Source organism: Entelurus aequoreus, linkage group LG08 (genome assembly GCF_033978785.1).
Source record: "Entelurus aequoreus isolate RoL-2023_Sb linkage group LG08, RoL_Eaeq_v1.1, whole genome shotgun sequence".
In the NCBI taxonomy this organism is placed as follows: Eukaryota; Metazoa; Chordata; class Actinopteri; order Syngnathiformes; family Syngnathidae; genus Entelurus; species Entelurus aequoreus.
In genome coordinates this window covers 12,991,443-13,005,941 of record NC_084738.1, presented here as the reverse complement: position 1 = coordinate 13,005,941, position 14,499 = coordinate 12,991,443, and the positions used below count along the sequence as shown (strand labels likewise).

The 14,499-nt window shown below is 34.9% G+C and overlaps 1 protein-coding gene across 11 annotated transcripts in view; it reads right to left on the bottom strand.

The window, feature by feature from the left end:
* kcnh4b (potassium voltage-gated channel, subfamily H (eag-related), member 4b) overlaps positions 1-14,499 on the bottom strand; it is a 92,167-nt gene that overhangs the window by 20,665 nt on the left and 57,003 nt on the right. For all 11 annotated transcript variants that reach the window (XM_062055582.1, XM_062055580.1, XM_062055585.1 and 8 more), the window contains 4 exons: positions 14,251-14,450; positions 13,818-14,067; positions 11,744-11,958; positions 4,748-4,786 (listed from right to left, as the gene is read on the bottom strand). In XM_062055582.1, the coding sequence (XP_061911566.1) occupies positions 4,748-4,786; positions 11,744-11,958; positions 13,818-14,067; positions 14,251-14,450 (704 nt within the window). The remainder of the gene's footprint in view (positions 1-4,747; positions 4,787-11,743; positions 11,959-13,817; positions 14,068-14,250; positions 14,451-14,499) is intronic.

Below are 14,499 nucleotides of genomic sequence, written 5' to 3'. Positions count from 1 at the left end.
GTGGAAAAGTGTTCTGTAGTCTGACGAGTCCACATTTCAAATAGTTTTTGGAAACTGTGGACATCGTGTCCTCTGGACCAAAGAGGAAAAGAACCATCCGCACTATTATAGGCGCAAAGTTCAAAAGTCAGCATCTGTGATGGTATGGGGGTGTATTAGTGCCCAAGACATGGGTAACTTACACATCTGTGAAGGCACCATTAATGCTGAAAGGTACATACAGGTTTTGGAGCAACATATGTTGTCATCCAAGCAACGTTACCATGGACGCCCCTGCTTATTTCAGCAAGACAATGCCAAGCCACGTGTTACATCAACGTGGCTTCATAGTAAAAGAGTGCAGGTACTAGACTGGCCTGCCTGTAGTCCAGACCTGTCTCCCATTGAAAATGTGTGGCGCATTATGAAGTCTAAAATACCACAACAGAGACCCCCGGACTGTTGAACAACTTAAGCTGTACATCAAGCAAGAACGGGAAAGAATTCCACCTGAAAAGTTACAAAAATTGGTCTCCTCAGTTCCCAAACGTTTACTGAGTGTTGTTAAAAGGAAAGGCCATGTAACACAGTGGTAAAAATGCTCCTCTGCCAACTTTTTTGCAATTTGTTGCTGCCATTAAATTCTAAGTTAATGATTATTTGCCCAAAAAAAATGAAGTTTCTCAGTTTGAACATTAAGTATCTTGTCTTTGCAGTCTATTCAATTGAATATAAGTTGAAAAGGATTTGCAAATCATTGTATTCTGTTTTTATTTATTTATTTAAATTACACAACGTGCCAACTTCACTGGTTTTGGGTTTTATACATCCGACTGACCCACAAGTTTGGTTCTAAACTTTTTTTGTGTCATTTTCTAAAAACAGCACAACACTCTCTCTTGTCATAAAGTATATATAGAGGATCTCTGACAGGTGTTTTGACATAGGTCCTAAAAACACCAATTACTGTATTTTGGAGTAGGTCCTTAAAAACCACATAGCGCTCCTGTCATATAGAGGATCTTTGACAAGCTTTTTTTGCAGTTGGTGCCTAAAAACCACATAGCGCTCCTGTCGTATAGAGGATCTTTGACAAGCATTTTGGCAGTTGGTGCATAAAAACCACATAGCGTTCCTGTCATATAGAGGATCTTTGACAAGTATTTTGGCAGTTGGTGCCGAAAAACCACGTAGCGCTCCTGTCATTAAGAGGATCTTTGATGAGCATTTTTGCATTAGGTGCTTGAACACAGCAGAAGCGCTCCTGTCATTTAGAGAGGATCTTTGACTTGCGTTTTAGCTGTAGGTGGTTCAAAACAGCAGAGCTCTCCTGTCATATAGAGAGGATCTTTGACAAGCATTTTTTATAGTAGGTCCCTAAGAACAGTAGAGCGCTCCTGTGATATAAAGGGTCTTTGACTAACATTTTTGCAGTAAGTGCTACAGCATAGCGCTCCTGTCGTACACTGTAGAGAGGATCTTTGACAGGCATTTTTGCAGTAAGTGCTTAACAACAGCAGCGCACTACCGTCATATAGAGAGGATCTTTGATTTGCGTTTGTGTAGTAGGTTCCTAAGCACAGTAGCACACTCCTGTGTTACAGAGAATCTTTGACAAGCATTTTTGCAGTGTGCTTAAAGTGGAAGTTGGAAATTCGTCTTTTCTGACTTACGCATGTTTCTACAAAGTTGGATACCCGTGTTAAAAGTGTCCCAAGTATCTAATCACAAAGTTCATGCATTTAGACGTGAGTTTGCATAAAAGTTTTGAAACTAACCCCTTTTTTCGCGGGGTTTGCCATGGCAAGCTGGATGTCCTTATTTGGACATTAAGTTTAGCTCAGTGATTCTCAAACTGAGTTACACGTACAACTAGTGGTAGCCAAATAATCACTTAATCAAATATTCAAACACAGTGTTACTGTTCAAACTGTGTGTAATGTTACAGTGGCCAAAAATATGAAACATATGTATTAGAAAAAAACATTTGCCATATTTTAATGCATAGTTGGGCCTACTACGCTACTGTATGTTAATGTTGGTCATTACGGTGGTTGTAGTGACTCTGAATTGCAGTAAGTGCTTAAAAACAGCAGTGCGATCATGTCATATGGAGAGGATCTTTGATTTACATTTTTGCAGTAAGTGCTTAAAATCAGCAGTGGGATCATGTTGTATAGAGAGGATCTTTGACTTGCGTTTTTGCAGTAGATCATTAAAAATAGATGAGCGCTCCGGTCATTTAGAGAGGATCTTTGACTTGCGTTTTTGCAGTAGGTGCTTAAAAACAGCAGAGCGCTCCTGTCATATAGAGAGGATCTTTGACGTGCGTTTTTTGCTGTAGGTCCTTAAAAACAGCAGAGTGCTCCTGTCATAGAGAATAGACGGGTTTCAAGCATTTTTGCTGTAAGTGCTTAAAAACAGCAGTGCCATCATGTTGTATAGAGAGGATCTTTGACTTACGTTTTTGCAGTAAGTGCTTAAAAACAGCAGTGTGATCATGTCATATAGAGAGGATCTTTGACTTACATTTTTTCAGTAGTTGCTTAAAAACAGCAGTGCGATCATGTCATATATAGAGGATCTTTGACTTACGTTTTTGCAGTAAGTGCTTAAAAACAGGGGTTTGATAATTTCATATAAAGAGGATCTTTGACTAATATTTTTGCAGTAAGTGCTTAAAAACAGCAGTGCGATCATGTCATATATAGAGGATCTTTGACTTATATTTTTGCAGTAAGTGCTTAAAAACAGCAGTGCGATCATGTCATATATAGAGGATCTTTGACTTACGTTTTTGCAGTAAGTGCTTAAAAACAGCAGTGCGATCATGTCATATAGAGAGGATCTTTGACTTATATTTTTGCAGTAAGTGCTTAAAAACAGCAGAACGATGATGTCATATAGAGAGGATCTTTGACTTACGTTTTTGCAGTAAGTGCTTAAAAACAGCAGTGCGATCATGTCATATAGAGAGGATCTTTGACTTGCGTTTTTGCAGTAGGTCCTTCAAAATAGAAGAGCGCTCCTGTCATTTAGAGAGGATCTTTGACTTGTGTTTTTTGCTGGAGGTCCTTAAAAACAGCAGAGTGCTCGTGTCATAGAGAATGGATGTGTTTCAAGCATTTTTTGCAGTAAGTGCTTAAAACAGCAGTGCGATCATGTCATATAGAGAGGATCTTTGATTTACATTTTTGCAGTAAGTGCTTAAAATCAGCAGTGGGATCATGTTGTATAGAGAGGATCTTTGACTTGCGTTTTTGCAGTAGATCATTAAAAATAGATGAGCGCTCCGGTCATTTAGAGAGGATCTTTGACTTGCGTTTTTGCAGTAGGTGCTTAAAAACAGCAGAGCGCTCCTGTCATATGAGAGAATCTTTGACTTGCATTTTTTGCTGTAGGTCCTTAAAAACAGCACAGTGCTCCTGTCACAGAAAATGGATGTGCTTCAAGGATTTCTGCAGTAGGTGCTTAAAAACAGCAGTGTGATCATGTCATATAGAGAGGATCTTTGACTTACGTTTTTGCAGTAAGTGCTTAAAAACAGCAGTGCGATCACGTCATGTAGAGAGGATCTTTGACTTACGATTTTGCAGTAAGTGCTTAAAAACAGCAGTGCGATCACGTCATGTAGAGAGGATCTTTGACTTACGATTTTGCAGTAAGTGCTTAAAAACAGCAGTGCGATCATGTCATATAGAGAGGATGTTTGACTTACATTTTTGCAGTAAGTGCTTAAAAACAGCAGTGCGATCATGTCATATAGAGAGGATGTTTGACTTACATTTTTGCAGTAAGTGCTTAAAAACAGGGGTTTGATAATTTCATATAAAGAGGATCTTTGACTTACATTTTTGCAGTAAGTGCTTAAAAACAGCAGTGCGATCATGTCATATAGAGAGGATCTTTGACTTTTGTTTTTGCGGTAAATGTTTAAAAACAGCAGAGTGCTCCTAGTATACAAAATAGTGGCCCCTAACTCCCCTACCAGTCTGCAAAGACATTTGTTTGAATTTTAATTTTTTGTCTTTTTGGTATTTCATTTTGAAATAATTCCCACTTCCGCCCAAGCGTCACACTACCGCACTGGATTGAGCCTCCATCATAGCGCGCGGTCACATAAGCCAGCAAAATGAGTTTTAGGGAAACAAGGACTCTGATTCTGCATAAAGGTGAGTTTATTTCGGAGTGATAATACTGTAGTACTTGATGCAATACTTGAAAACTGTAATAGTTTCCCCCCAGTCCTTGGAGCCGATCTTTGGGCTCAAAAAGGTTGAGGACCACTAATGTAGAGGATCTTTATGCGTGTCGAAATAGTACATTATTTTGCTTTTAAACTTTTTTTTTTTTCAATAAATTATTTTTAAGGGAGAAATCGAGCTGTTTGCACACCAAATAGCCTCATAAAAATATGGATTTGAATAATGAAAGCTGCTACTGCTCAGACAAGATTTCATAGTGAAGATCAAGCCCTCCAGATAGTACTTCAACAATAGAAAAATGAGGTGTAGCATCAAGCGTGTAGTAGACAGTAAGAAAATGAGGTTTCTTAATAGGAACTATTGACCCAGTTAGCGAGCTGTGCCGAAAGAGACCTTTTTTCTGCTCTCCACTACAAATGAGTTTCAACCTGTAGGGGAAGTCCTTGGACCCTGACCCAGCTCGCCATGTCCCAGAAAAAAGCAGCCTGGAGTATCTTTACAGACTGTCCAGAACAAGTGTGTGAAGCGGGGGAAAAAAAGCACTGGCATTGCCGTGAACTCACATGGAGGATCCTTGGCGATCTTGAAAACCTGCTGAGGCCCTGCAGAGAAGAAAAAGAAGTAAATTACAGCCTGCAAGGGATAGCCCACAATGTATTGTATTCGCACATGAGCAATGTTTTAAATTTTATCTGCCGAAACAAAATGACCTTTGACTTAAGAAAACTAACATAATATTAATAAAAAAAACTAATAATTATATACAATACTGATATGACTTCTAGTACTAAAAAACCCTACTGTTGCCAAAATTAGTCAAAATTAAATAACACATTTTTTGTACATTACTGCAAAAAAAACTAAAGGTCAAATAAAATTTTAATAATAATAAAAATACTACTACTACTACTAATAATAATAATAAATTACTAGCTTAACAGAATATAATGAATTTAACATCAATAACAATGATATATATATTTTAAATACACCCTAAAATGTATATATACTTAAATACTATGGCATGATTATTATGGAAGACATGATTCTTTTGTCAAAATATTCCAAAACCAGCTACAATAACCAATTGACATTTTGGAAATGAATAAATAAAAAAACCTGAATGGTATATAAATACTTTCTCTTAATGATAATAATAACAGCAAAAAGTAGCAATATTTTTGGTCAAAACATGCCAAAGCCAGCAAAATAACTGTAATAAAAAAAGAAAAGAATGGTATATAATTACTGCATCTTAATGATAATAATAATAATAACAATAATAATAATAATTATTATAATATTGATAATTATAATATTAGTAGCAAAATAAAATAAAATAAAATGTTTAAATATATATTTTCATCTCTGTAAAGGCAGAACTTTTGGTCAAAATATTCTAAAACCAGCAAAATGTCCCATTGATTTTTTTTTTTTTTTGTAATTCAAAAAAACCCGTAAATGGTATATAATAACTATGTCTTAATAATTATAACAACATTTTAAAAATATCTAGATATGAAGAAATAATTTCTGGTCAATGTATGCCAAAACTACCAAAATAACCCATGAACTTTTTTGTAATTTCTTGCAAAGAATCCAGAGAAAGATATCTAAAATAACTATAACAAAATAACAATAACAAGAAAAACACCTTTGTAAAGACAACGTTTTCAAAAATAACTTAGTGAAAATTCTAATTTAAGTAAAAAAAATACCAATATTGTACCTAATTATGTTTTTATAAGTTGATACTCTTGACTTAGTACTTGTTAGAACAAGTACAACAGTATGAGAGTATTTGCTGCTGTGCAACGAGACAGAGGGGGACACATCTTGTTGTGTCTTTAGACAGCAGGAGACAACTTCTCGAAAAGTCAAGTGTCCCCGCAGCGCCGTGGACTTTTTATTAATAACCACAAAGTGGTGTAAATTGAACGTCCTTATCCCTTAGAGGGGGGCGAACAGCACCAGTGCCCCACATTGTAAAGTAGGACTTCAGTGTCAGTCATAGTTGTACGCATTCGCTCGCATTTTATATTTTGCCTAACGCTGAAACTCCAGTGTGGGTCGACATGTGCTTCTTAGCTTTGTGTTGTAGTTGACAAAGCAAATGTTTATTAGTGCCATTTCTAATAACATACAGTCCGAATGTAGCTGAGATAGGTTCCAGCGACCCCCCGCCACCCCGAAAGGGACACGCCGTAGAAAATGGATGGATGATCATGTTGGTAATTCATTAATTGCATTTCAATGGACATGAGCTGCAGGCCGAAAATGGACCCCTTGAAGTTGTGTAAGAATTGTTGTGTAGCCACCTTCACTGAACATGGCAGCCGTTCACAGAGAGCCCTCGTGGGGGGCACTGAACGCCACATCTCCCGCCACCTTGTTCTTTAAACGTCAGGGCGCGACACCGGCGCCAAGCGGAAGGTTTGACGTTCCCACGAAGTCTTTCCCCCTTCTCCAAATTCTTTTCCCAAGACAAATAAATCACAGCAGAACTAATAAGAGGCGGCTTTATCATCAGCGACACTTCAAAGTCAGCTTGAAGCCGGGACTTAAGGGTTTTCCCGACGCTAAAAATAATAAAAACAAGGCTTCATCTGCCAGCTTGGACCCCATGCTGTATTAGGGTTCTTGCAATCTGCTTGCGAGGCTATATTGAGCGGACCGAGTGCCGCACAAACTGGACGTCATCGTCCGAGTGTAACTCCTGCCCTTGAACACGAACAAGCCCAAAGCACCCACTGTGTCGGCGAAGGAGGAGACCATGGGATGTTGGCACGGCGGCGTCCTGTTTCTCTTTTTTTCCCCTCAAACTGTGAACAGATGGCAGGAGAGAAGTTGGATGCTAGAGCAGCATCAACTTCCGAGGATGCTCTGTTAAAAATATGTGAGGGATTATTTTGTGACCCACCGGATCCAGCAGACGGCACTGTGGTAAAAAAAAAAAAAATCGTTTCTACAAGGTAGTGACTCAAACACCAAAGTAGTGCGAGTAAAACAGCCACTATTTATTGTATTTACAGCGTGTATATGAAACGATTGGCCCCAAATAATATGAAGTTTTGTTAAATGTAGTTGCGACGTAAAATAAAATAATTATATATTAGGGCTGTCAAAAATAACATATTTATATATATATATATATATATATATATATATATATATATATATATATATATATATATATATATATACAGTGGGGCAAAAAAGTATTTAGTCAGCCACCCATTGATTGTCAATGGGTGGCTGACTAAATACTTTTTTGCCCCACTGTATATATATATATATATATATATATATATATATATATATATATATATATATATATATTATATATATATATATATATATATATGCATACATACATATATGCATATATAGACATACACTACCGTTCAAAAGTTTGGGGTCACCCAAACAATTTTGTGGAATAGCCTTCATTTCTAAGAACAAGAATAGACTGTCGAGTTTCAGATGAAAGTTCTCTTTTTCTGGCCATTTTGAGCGTTTAATTGACCCCACAAATGTGATGCTCCAGAAACTCAATCTGCTCAAAGGAAGGTCAGTTTTGTAGCTTCTGTAACGAGCTAAACTGTTTTCAGATGTGTGAACATGATTGCACAAGGGTTTTCTAATCATCAATTAGCCTTCTGAGCCAATGAGCAAACACATTGTACCATTAGAACACTGGAGTGATATTTGCTGGAAATGGGCCTCTATACACCTATGTAGATATTGCACCAAAAACCAGACATTTGCAGCTAGAATAGTCATTTACCACATTAGCAATGTATAGAGTGTATTTCTTTAAAGTTAAGACTAGTTTAAAGTTATCTTCATTAAAAAGTACAGTGCTTTTCCTTCAAAAATAAGGACATTTCAATGTGACCCCAAACTTTTGAATGGTAGTGTATATGCATACATACATATATACACATATAGACATATATGCATGCATACATACATACATACATATATACACAGACATATATGCATACACACATATATACAAATATAGACATATGCATCTAGACATATATGCATACATACATATATACACAGACATATATGCATATATAGATATATAGACATATATGCATATAGACATATATGCATACAGACATATATGCATCAAACATATATACAGACATATATGCATATATACATATATAGACATATATGCATACATACATATATACACATATATGCATATATACATATATATATATATCTATATACATATATACTGTAAATACATGTATATAATAATATGAAGTTTTGTCAAATTTATTTGCTACGTAAAAGACAAAAATCATATATTAGGACTGTCAAAAATAACATATTTATACATATACATAGTGGGAAGTCTGGGATTCCCTGCTTAGGCTGCTTCCCCCGCGACCCGACCTCGGATAAGCGGAAGAAGATGGATGGATGCATGGATATATACATTGATATATACACATATATGCATACATACATATATACATATATCTATAAATATACATATAAATATAAAAATATATACATACATATATATACACATAATATTATGAAGTTGTGTTAACTTTAGTTGTGACATAAAAGAAAAAATATATATATATATATTAGGGCTGTCAAAAATAACATATTTATACGTATATTTATACTTATACATATATACTTACTAGGGTTGTCACGATGCCAATATTTTGGTACAGGCATCAAAATATTTTTCCATACTTTTTGATACTATTCTAAATAAAGGGAACAACAAAAAATGGCAATATTTGCTTTATTTTAACAGTAAATCTTATTACACATTAAATATATGTTTCTTATTGCAATCAAAGAACTATTTTGGCATTAAATAAGACAGTAAACATTATTGACTACTTCTTTTTTGGTAGTAAGTAAGCAAACAAAGGCTCCTAATTTGGCTGCTGACATATGCAGTAACATAATGTGTTATTTCTCATTGTATTATTTTCTTAAAATTATGAGGGACAAGCGGTAGAACATGGATTATTAATCTATTTGTTCATTTACTGTTAATATCATGTTCAATCTACACCTCTGTTAAAATATAATAAGCATATTTTCTTCTGTTGTATGGATACTTTACATTAGTTTTGGATGATACCACAAATTTGGGTATCAATCCGATACCAAGTAGTTAAAAGATCATACATTGGTCATATTTAAAGACCTCATGTGTCCAGGGAGTAGTTCCTGAGTTTCTAAACATAATAAACATTTTAAAAAAGGAAAAAAAAGATTTTGTGATGATGAAAAATATTGATGTAATTATTGTAGTATCAACTAGATACGGCTCTTGTATTTGGCCTCATTCAATCGATATCTGTGTAGATCCACCCTTTGCTGTTAGCGGTGAGCTGTTGTATCCTCCTACTGTGTGTAGTGAAGCATGTCTCGCTATTCCTCGTCCTGCAGGGAGGATACTTGTAAGAAACATAATTCATTTGTCGCCATGGAGACAAGGATTAGTGATTTAAGAAGTAGCTAAAACCTTGCCGACTGCGGATGCACGTTAGCCGCCAGCTAGTAATGTTTTAAAGCACCTCTTGCTGAGCTGCTCTTCAGTGTTACAGTTTCACCTTTATCTTTAGTTTTTAAGCCAAAATGTGTCCATTCTCCCTTTTCTGTCTACACACTGTCTGCTTGTAAGTGCACCGTGTGTGCCTTGCCTAACATAAACCTCTGTTTATTAAACCAGCAACGTCACCAGTAAACAATTAATTAAAAAATACCGGTATTTTTCAGAGGCAGTATAGTACTGCTTTTAATTCATAAGTACCGGTACCAGACATGTATACATACTGACATATATACAAAAACATATATACATATATACACACATACATATATTTCCATCATTTTCAGAAGACTGCATTGCAAAATTATTAACACCCGTCTTCCTCCCACATGAGATCCACCCAGGAATGGAGCCATAATCCCTTCTCTACTGTATACATATAAATATACATAATTATAACATACATACACACATATATACATATATATGTGTATGTGTGTATATATATATATTTATAAATATACATATATACATATACTTATAAATATACATATACATACATATATTTACAAATATATATACATTTATAAGTATATATATATATTTACATACATACATATATATATTTATAAATATACATATATAAATATGGATAGGCTCCGGCACCCCCCGCGACCCCGAAAGGGACAAGCGGTAGAAAATGGATGGATGGATATAAATATACATACATATATACTGTACATATGTATATTTATCATATACATACATCCATGTATATTTTTATAAATATACATATTTACATACATACACTACCGTTCAAAAGTTTGGGGTCACCCAAACAATTTTGTGGAATAGCCTTCATTTCTAAGAACAAGAATAGACTGTCGAGTTTCAGATGAAAGTTCTCTTTTTCTGGCCATTTTGAGCGTTTAATTGACCCCACAAATGTGATGCTCCAGAAACTCAATCTGCTCAAAGGAAGGTCAGTTTTGTAGCTTCTGTAACGAGCTAAACTGTTTTCAGATGTGTGAACATGATTGCACAAGGGTTTTCTAATCATCAATTAGCCTTCTGAGCCAATGAGCAAACACATTGTACCATTAGAACACTGGAGTGATAGTTGCTGGAAATGGGCCTCTATACACCTATGTAGATATTGCACCAAAAACCAGACATTTGCAGCTAGAATAGTCATTTACCACATTAGCAATGTATAGAGTGTATTTCTTTAAAGTTAAGACTAGTTTAAAGTTATCTTCATTGAAAAGTACAGTGCTTGTCCTTCAAAAATAAGGACATTTCAATGTGACCCCAAACTTTTGAACGGTAGTGTACATATATTGATAAATATACATATATAAATATACATACATATAAATATATAAATATGGATATATATAAATATATACATATATATATATATATATATATATATATATATATATATATATATATATATATATATATATATATATATATATATATATATACATATACATATATATATACATATACATATATATATATACATATACATATATATATATATATATATATATATATATATATATATATATATATATATATGTATATATATATATATATGTATATATATATATACGTATATATATATATATATATATGTATATATATATATATATATATATATATATATATATATATATATATATATATATATTTACATATATATATATATATATTTACATATATATATATATATATTTACATATATATATATATATATATTTACATATATATATATATATATATTTACATATATATATATATATATTTACATATATATATATATATATATATATATATATATATATATATATATATATATATATATATATATATATATATATATATATATATATATATATATATATATATATATATATATATATATATATATATATATATATATATATATATATATAAAAGCATGTCTCTGTTGTTCAGGGCCAATAAACAGGTGGTTGTTCGATACCTCATCTTGGCTGCCCTCCCGGAGGTTGTACGTCAGGTTATTGTGGATGGCAGAGGCAAACACGCTGGCGTACTCAGGGTAAAGGTCCAGCACCTCCCTCAGCCCGCGCACGCTGATGTACTGGAGGTCGCAGTATGTCAGGGCCTTCACGTCGGCGTTGGTCTTGATCACCTGATCGGTTCCAGGAAGGTCAGAGCCTATCAGGTCCCCTTTTCCTTAAAAACATAACACATGCTTGCTCTTATTTACATTATATTCCATTTAAATATCAAACAAAGTCAGTTTTTAACTGATTAATTCTTTAGTAGCGTTTTACTGACTAATTCATAATTTCTCCAAGCCAATCAAATAATATAAAAAAATATGATTTGAAAAATGTATTGTTAAAAGAAGTGATATTAAAAAGATATATAATAAAAAATATAAATATTATTTAAAATCATGAACAAAATCAATATAGTCTTTGGAGTTATACACTGTCTCTGGGGACATCCATCCATCCATCCATTCATTTTTTACATCTTCTCCCTCTCGCAGGGGTGGCTGGAGCCTATCCAGCTGCATTCGGGCAGAAGGCAGGGTACACCCTGGACAAGTCACCGCCTCATCATTTGATTTTAATTATCTTCAAAGCCAAACCGAGCATTAAAGTCTTTAAGGTTTGAAAGGCGTGAAATCCATCCTTACATCCATTTTCTACCGCTTATCCCTTTCGGGGTCGCGGGGGGTGCTGGATTCTATCTCAGCTGTATTCGGGCGGAAGGCGGGGTACACCCTGGACAAGTCGCCACCTCATCGCAGGGCCAACACATTTTCTTAATAAATCTCTCCAATATACTTTGGTCCTTAACAAAAATATCAACTATGTAATTTTTTTTTTATTTGGACCCTTTTGAAGGCCTCTCAAACAGACAATGTCACAGGTTTAAATCAGTAAAATAACGTGTTATGCAAATGTCTACTTATTGAAAACTGTGACACCATTTGATCATGCTTGGTATCATCGTACATGTTTGGTATGTTTGTTTATGGCTGAAGTTGATAAAAAATCTTAAATGTTTTAATGATCTTTGAAAAATGAAGGTCTTCTATGTCCTGTTTGGCTGTGGGGGTATTCATCAATTTAATTTAAAAAACTTTATTTGGCAATTAAAGGTAAAAGGTCATTATAATTTAAAAATGTAACATAAAAAAATCCTCTTAGGAAAATTCTGTTTAATGCGGTAACACAATAAAAATTATGGCCAAAATACAGCAAACATTTGCTGAAAGGACAAAAAAAGTCAGCCTTTTTTCCCCTGAGGATTAAATATTACATTATTTTGATTAAATAGATCATTAATAAATAAATAAAAGTTACCTATTAAGTGTTACTGCATTAATGTTATTAGTATAATAAAATAATAATCCGTCCATCCATTTTGTACCGCTTGTCCCATTCATGGTCACGGGGGGTGCTGGAGCCTATCCCAGCTGCATTCGTGTAATAATAAAAAATAACTGGTTTTAGTCAAATTATCAAAATAAAAAGTAAATAAAAAAAGCAGAGAGAATTTACTTTTAAGAAAATAAGAAAAATGCAATATATTAAGTGTAACTGCATTAATGATACTAGTATAATAAAATAATAGTATAATAATTAAAGTAAATAACTGGTTTTAGTCAAATTATTAAAATAAAAAGAAGTAAATAAAAAAGAGTAGAGAGAATTTACTTTTAAGAAAATAAGAAACATGCAATATATTAAGTGTTACCGCATTAATGGTACAAGTATAATAAAATAATAGTATAATAATAAAAAATAACTAAAAAAAAAAAGGTAAATTAAAAAAGCACAGAGAATTTACTTTTAATAAAATAAGAAACATTCAATAAACAGTATGTTTATAACACTTTGACCCGGATAACCGATTATAGTATGACAGTCTGTAATTGTCTGATCATGGCAGGTCATGATTCATTCATTATTGCACCTGAGGGATGGCCGCATGATACATTTTACTATTGCGTGTGATTAGGTTACCTAATTATAATAACATCCATTTGGACGCACACGTGTGATCGGATTACCAACCCAGTATGGCCAGCACCATGCCGTCCTTCAGCACCTCCAAAGAACCGGAGCAGACAAAGTAGTTGGCGTGTAGCGCGTCGCCCTGGCGGATGAGGTACTCCCCGGGGACACAGAAGGAGGTTTTGATGTGGAGGGAGAGCGAGCGCAGGCACCCTCGGCTGGCGCCCTTAAACACGGGCAGCTGCAGGATGTCTTTGTTCAGGTGCATGGCGATGTCGGCCCGCAGCTCGTCGGGGAAGTCGTGGAGGAGCTGGAATGCAGAGGGCGACACAGCGAGATTGGAGTTTAGGGAGTGGACGGTCAGCTGCTTGCCACTTTACAACTACAGTATATGTACAAACACACGTACTGTTACGCCGCCGTCAGATAGCGTTCACCTACGCCACCTAGTGGCTGTGAGTTGGGATGACATCAAACGGAATGGGAGTCATACCTCGTTGGCGTCTATCCCGTTGTTGACCGACCACGTTGTCTGGAAGTACTCAAGCATGCGCTGCTTGAGCTGCTGAGGCAGCCCATGGACGCGGATGAAGTCCTTCAGGTCCTTCATGCGCGTGTGGTAAAGCGAGCGCCGCGAGTACATCCTCTGGATGATGGCCGTCACGTTCCCGAAGACCAGGGCGTGCATCAACGCTGCGGGAATAAAAGCAAAACAATTTGAAGCTCCTTCCACCTGCATGGT